At 54.8% G+C, this 6,261-nt stretch overlaps 1 protein-coding gene across 1 annotated transcript; it reads left to right on the top strand.

The window, feature by feature from the left end:
• Window positions 1–6: 6 nt before the first annotated feature.
• Window positions 7–6,027, top strand: LOC102378914 (zinc finger protein 883-like). Its single transcript, XM_025194072.1, has 4 exons — window positions 7–112; window positions 1,481–1,597; window positions 4,078–4,231; window positions 4,463–6,027. The coding sequence occupies exons 1-4, from the start codon at window positions 79–81 to the stop codon at window positions 5,859–5,861; spliced, it is 1,704 nt and encodes a 567-aa protein (XP_025049857.1). The 5' UTR covers window positions 7–78; the 3' UTR covers window positions 5,862–6,027.
• The last annotated feature ends 234 nt before the right edge of the window (window positions 6,028–6,261 follow it).

The raw sequence follows: 6,261 nt of genomic DNA, 5'->3' as shown, positions 1-6,261 counted from the left end.
GAGGCCGTGGCAGTGTATTTCACGCGGGAGGAGTGGGAGCTGCTGGACGATGAAGGCAAGGAGCTTTACCGGGACCAGATGCTGAGGAATTACCAAGCCCTCGTTTCCCTGGGTAAGGCTCTGCTCCTGGCTTCTCCCTGCGGCCATGTGAGCGCCCACGTTTCTTGTCTTCTCCCTGGTTTTCAACAGAGTTATGGCTGGGGTTTGAAATTCAGGTCCTTCCCACTGCTTAGTGGGTGGTGAAGCCTCTCACATTTTATATCGATATATCCAAAATTCAAAGTCTTACCAAATGCCTTGCCCCTGTAAAATCCTCCCGCTCAACATCTCTACTCCCTTTCCAATTCTACTCTATGGCTCCTGTGCCACAGCCACTCCCCAGATGCCCTACTTGCATTAGTGCGAGGCCACCGTGAAGGTCCCCAGGTCCACCTCTCCTCAAAGCAAGCGTAATCTCCCCGGTATACCACACTCCTGGAGGCATGCATGTACCTGTACTAGAGCCAGGAACTCCTCTGCTCGTGCCCACTTACCTGTGCCTAGAGTACTCTTGACACCGACCTTTGCAAGGACCAATGTGACCATCAGCAACTGTTTTGCAAAGGGACACTTCATCATTTTCCCTTCGTGCTTTCCTTTCCCTCCCCTGAGGGCTGTCATGATGACACCTCCTTGCATCCTTGGCCTGAATTTTCTGGTTGGGGGTCCTCTACAGAGGAAGTCTGCGTCCTCCTGCCCCGTCTCTGATCCTCCAGTTCTCTGCCTTTTCGTATTTTTCTACTCCTCCTCCACCTTTCCTGTGTTTTTCAGTCCTCCGTTTTTCTTTTCTGCACTTTCAGCCAGGTGCCCTATCCCCTCGTTTTTCCTATTCTTCCATGATACCTCACCTTTCTCCCTACTCTTGGGAGTACTAATCTCCCCTTGTTCCACTTCATCCTACATCCCCTCTTCGTTCAACAACCCCTCTGACAAGGACCCCCCCAAATTTCTCCCCAGCTCTGCTACAGGGTCTCCACTACCACCTTGACACACTACCACGAGTCCTACAGTTAAACTTTCAGTGAGAAGAAACTCCTTTCCACTCCTTTGCCTGGAATTACACTGCTAAGAGAAGTGTTACCCAGCCAGAGGGTAATGTCTCTCCATCTCAGTACCTTGAAAATAATAAAAGCTTTGTCTTTCTTCCTTGTAGCACAGCGCAGATCACTGCGTCTGTCCCTGGAGACTGTTGTTTCACAGCCTTTTATATCTCCAAGTTTTTGGTGCTGTTTTTTCCCTAGGACCATCCCTCCACTACCTAGGTGGCACAGACCATCATCTGTTGAAGGCTTCTCCCTGCAGCGCCTTCCCTTTCAACCAAAATTCCCATCCTTCCTTTTCCTTCAAGGCCCAGGAGAATCCATGAGTTGATTGCATCCCGCTTGGTTTTTCTGCATGCAGTGCTCGGTCACAAACCCTCTTTAACTCCTGCCCCAAACAGGATATCGAGGTCCAACCCCTGACTTAATCTGCCATCTCCAGCAAGGCCAGGGGGAGCTCTGGGGCTGTGCTGGGCAGGAGCGAGGGGAAAGCTCACGGCGGGAGGACCTGGCTGCAGGTGAGTTGTGGCGATCCCATCCCCTGGCTCCCCTCCCAGCAATGCTCCTTGCCCCGAGTGACGGGGGTTGGAAACTGCAGAGCTGCCCGGTGCTGCCCTCGCAGGGGCTGACCCCACGTAGCTCATGCTGGGATGTGTGCAGGCGGGTGTTGTTCCCACTCCCCAGAAGTGAAAGCTTTGGAGACAAGCAACTGCACATTTGTTGTCGTTGTCTTCAGGCACAGATCTGGTTTCCCGATGGATATCAGGACCTTTGATTTCCATCCTCAGTCAGCGATGTATTTCATAGACATTCGGGCTGGAAGGGACCTTGGAAGATCATCAAGTCCAGCCCGCGCCCCAGGGGCAGGAAGTCAGCTGGGGTCAAAGGATCCCAGCAAGATAAACGTCCAGATGTCTCCTCAAGGAGTGCAGAGTAGGTGCTTGCAGCACTTCTGGAGCGAGCCTATTCCAGACCTTGGGGCTCAGACAGTAAAGAAGTTTTTCCTTATGTCCAGCCTAAAACAGTCCTGGAGGAGTTTGTGACTGCTGGACCTTGTCTGGGTGCTCTGGTGAACAGGCATCCCCCAGATTGGTGGCTCATGTTCATCTTGTGGTCGATCATGACCCCCAAGTCTCTTTGGGCCATGGTGCTAGTGATGCTGAGCCTATAAACGTGCTGCAGGGCATTTTTTCCAAGGTGCAGCACCTTGCATTTCTCAGTATTGAATATCATCAGGTTTGTGTCTGCCCACTTACTAAGCTTATCCAAGTCCGCCTGGATCACCGGTCTATCCTCAGGTGTGGATGCTGTACCCCAAAGTTTAGTGTCACCGGCAAACTTGGCCAGTCTGCTTCTGACACCAGTGTCTGCATCATTCATGAAGATGTTAAAGAGAACAGGTCCCCTTGGGGGATCCCACTGGTCACCGTGCACCACAATGATTCATTTCTGTCGACTACCGCTCTCTGGGTCCGGCCTCGGAGCCAATTCTCCACACATCGGACTGTGATGTAGCCAAGGCCACAGTTGGCTGATTTTTCCTTGAGGTGATCATGGGACACCAGATCCAAATCTTTTTTAAAGTCCAGATATATGATGTCAATCTCTTCTCCCTTGTCCAGGTGATACATCACCTGGTCATAGAAGGAGATGAGATTGGTCAAGCAAGACCTACCCATGACAAACCCGTGCTGGCTGTCCCATCAGCCAGCTCGTCAAGAATGGTCTCTTTGATCATTTTTTTCCAGAATTTTTCCCGGCATTGAGGTCAAGCTGATTGGCCTGTAGTTCCCCGGATCTACTTTTGTCCCTTTCTTGAAGATGGGCACCACATTGGCCTTCTTCCACTCTTCAGGTACTTCACCTGAGTGTCAGGAGCATTCAGATATCTTTGCCCATGGCTGGGGTATCACGCCTGCCAGCTCCTTGAGTGCTCTGGGGTGCAGTCTGTCAGGACCCGCTGACTTGAACGTGGCCAGCCTTTCAAGGTGTTTCTTTACATGGTCTACACCGATGTAAGAGTCGATTGCTGAGCCCAAAGTAGCCACACCTGTACACCACCCTGTCCCGGGGCATGATGGGATTTGCAATCCCCCATGGAAATCTGCATGGTTGGCAGAAGCTCTGTGCAGCCAGTATTGGTGGATCAGAGAGAGCCTGGGGCTGTCCCTGGTTTCTCCTGGTCCAAATGACCGGGAACACCAGAAGTGTTGAATGCTGGTTTCAGGCTACATGAAATGGCTCCATTGTGGGGGTGGGATTCCCAAGCTTTCACGTTGTGGTGGGGGAAGTAAATCCCCCGTGGTTTGCACCAGACTCTCCCTCTTGCAGTTTCATCTTTTGGGCCCTGAGTGTCACAGGGCCTGAGACTCGGCACAGAGTCCACATGCAGGTGATGCCAAGGGCTTTATCCTGGTGCAGACTCCGGTGATGTGGAGGCCACCTGGGACGTGTCAGCAGAGGACCCCTCCGTGGCTCATTCCCTGCCCCAGAACTTTCCCTGCAAGCAGGCAGGAAGCACAGCCCTGCTGCTTTCCCAAAAGTGAGCCATCTCTTTAAGTCCTGTCCTCCCAAAACATTTCTTGTATGAATGAGGGTTGAAACCCACTGGCTTTTTCTACCTAACTAACAAGAGCAGCCTTCGTGTGAAGCACTGAAACAGGTGGGCCAGTGCACACCTGTACAACAAACCCCCAAATCCAGCGTGAGGCTGTTCACCCTTGTACCCAGATGCTGCTCTCAGCACTGCGGAGATCGAGGCGAGCGCTGGAGAGCAGTCTCACCAATGCCCTTCGGCATCTGGAGCATGTCCACACAGTCAGGGGCAGGGCTCGGCATCATCTCCCCCTGGACCCACCAGTGCTGTGGGACAGAGCAGCCCTTAGAGAGCCTCTTTCCTCCTTTAAGCAGATGCCTCTGGTCTGCTCCTGCACCCCTTAGAGCATGAAGTGATTCCAGCAATGCAGGGACTAACATGTAGTTTCTCCTCCCCCCGCAGCAGGTGCCTGGCTGCCTTCCCGAGCTGAGCAGCAGCCTTCTGCAAACCTGGAGCCCCCACAGACTTGCCCAGGGAGTCAGGCTGAGATGGACGCCCTGAGACCAGAGGATTCCCAGTGGCACCAGAGTGAGGGGAGGCCCCAAAAGCAGAAGGAGCCCTGCCCCCAGCACAGGAAAACCTTAAACTGCCCTAGGGCTTTGCACAAGATGAGGCCGTCTGGGGAGAAGCCCCACATGTGCGCAGAGTGCGGGAAGAGCTTCCCCTGCCTCTCGACCCTGAGCGCTCACCGCAAGGTGCATTGTGGAAACACCCCTCACTGCTTCACCCAGCGTGGGAAGAGCCTGGTGTGCAGCTCGCGCTGTGTCCCGTGTGGTAAGCCCTTCAGCCATTTCTCCTCCCTGGCTCAGCACTGGCGCGTCCATTTGGGCAGGAAGGTGCACCGCTGCACCGAGTGCAGGAAGAGCTTTGCCACCCCACAAGACCTGTCCCAGCACCAGTGTGTGCAGAGCGGGCAGCAGCCACACCGCTGCACCGAGTGTGGAAAGAGCTTCAGGCAGCCCTCCAACCTGGCCAGGCACCAGCGCATGCATGCAGGGGAGAAGCCACATCAGTGCTCGGTGTGTGGGAAGAGATTCACCAGATCCAGGTCCATGGCCGAGCACCACCGTATCCACACAGGGGAGAAGCCGCATCAGTGCTCGGTGTGCGGGAAAAGATTCAGCAGATCCAGCTCCATGGCCCGGCACCAGCATGTCCACACACGAGAGAAGCCACATCGGTGCTCGGTGTGTGGGAAGAGATTCGGGAGTTCTGGCTGTATGGCCCGACACCAGGTCAGCCACACTGGGGAGAAGCCACATCAGTGCCCCAAGTGTGGGAAGAGATTCGCCCAGTCTAGGTCCCTGGCCATGCACCACCGTCTCCACACCGGGGAGAAGCCACATCAGTGCTCGGTGTGTGGGAAGAGATTCACTCAGTCTAGCCACCTGGCCCAGCACCACCGTATCCACAGAGGGGAGAAGCCGTATCAATGTTCGGTGTGTGGGAAGAGCTTCACCAGATCCAGCTCTATGGCCCGGCACCAGCGTGTCCACACAGGGGAGAAGCCACATCGGTGCTTGGTGTGTGGGAAGAGATTCACTCAGTCTAGCCACCTGGCCCAGCACCACCGTATCCACAGAGGGGAGAAGCCGTATCAATGTTCGGTGTGTGGGAAGAGCTTCACCAGATCCAGCTCTATGGCCCGGCACCAGCGTGTCCACACAGGGGAGAAGCCACATCGGTGCTCTGAGTGTGGGACGAGATTCACCCGATCCAGCTCCCTGGCCAAACACCAGCGTGTCCACACAGGGGAGAAGCCATATCAGTGCTCTGAGTGTGGGACGAGGTTCACCCGATCCAGCTCCCTGGCCAAACACCAGCGTGTCCACACAGGGGAGAAGCCATATCAGTGCTCTGAGTGTGGGACGAGGTTCACCCGATCCAGCTCCCTGGCCAAACACCGGTGTGTCCACACAGGGGAAAAACCATATCAGTGCTCTGAGTGTGGGACGAGATTCACCCGATCCAGCTCCCTGTCCAAACACCAGCGCATCCACACAGGGGAGAAGCCACATCAGTGCTCAGTGTGTGAGAAGAGCTTCACCAGATCCAGCTCCCTGGCCCAGCACCAGCGCATCCACACAAGGGAGAAGCCGCATCACTGCTCTGAGTGTGGAAGGAGCTTCAGGCACTCCTTCAGCCTGGCCCGGCACCAGTGCATCCACACTCAGGAGCATCCATAATTCTCCTAGCAGTGCAGGATGGACTTGTGGATGCCGACCTGCTTAGTCCTCTCCAGTGGCTGCATTCAGGCAAGCAGACTCATGCTGCTGTATTGCAGAAAGCGGTCACCCAGCCTTTGGCCCGTGTAGACATAGAGCTAGGACTAGGGTCCAAGATCAAAGATAATAAAAAGTCCTTTTTCAAATATATAGGGAGGATGAAGAAGGCACTGGGAAATGTGGGGCCCCTGCAAGATATGCTGGGCAATCTGGTGGTTGCGCCAGAGGAGAAGGCAGAACTCTTTAACAAATTCTCCACCTCCGTTTTCTTGTGCAGGGACCGGGACTCCCCCACCGTGCTTCAAGACGGACTCGAGGGGAACGCCTCCAGACCTAAGGTTGAGGAGGACTGGGTTACAGC

Source organism: Alligator sinensis, unplaced genomic scaffold (assembly GCF_000455745.1).
Source record: "Alligator sinensis unplaced genomic scaffold, ASM45574v1 scaffold868_1, whole genome shotgun sequence".
In the NCBI taxonomy this organism is placed as follows: Eukaryota; Metazoa; Chordata; order Crocodylia; family Alligatoridae; genus Alligator; species Alligator sinensis.
This window is presented reverse-complemented; position numbering and strand designations above follow the sequence as displayed.

Coding starts and splice junctions, on each gene's coding strand:
- LOC102378914 (XM_025194072.1), top strand. CDS start 79: ATGCTGAGGAATTACCAAGCCCTCGTTTCCCTGG. Junction 1,598..4,077: donor GCGGGAGGACCTGGCTGCAG/GTGAGTTGTGGC, acceptor CTCCCCCCGCAG/CAGGTGCCTGGCTGCCTTCC. Junction 4,232..4,462: donor AGGCCCCAAAAGCAGAAGGA/GCCCTGCCCCCA, acceptor TAAGCCCTTCAG/CCATTTCTCCTCCCTGGCTC.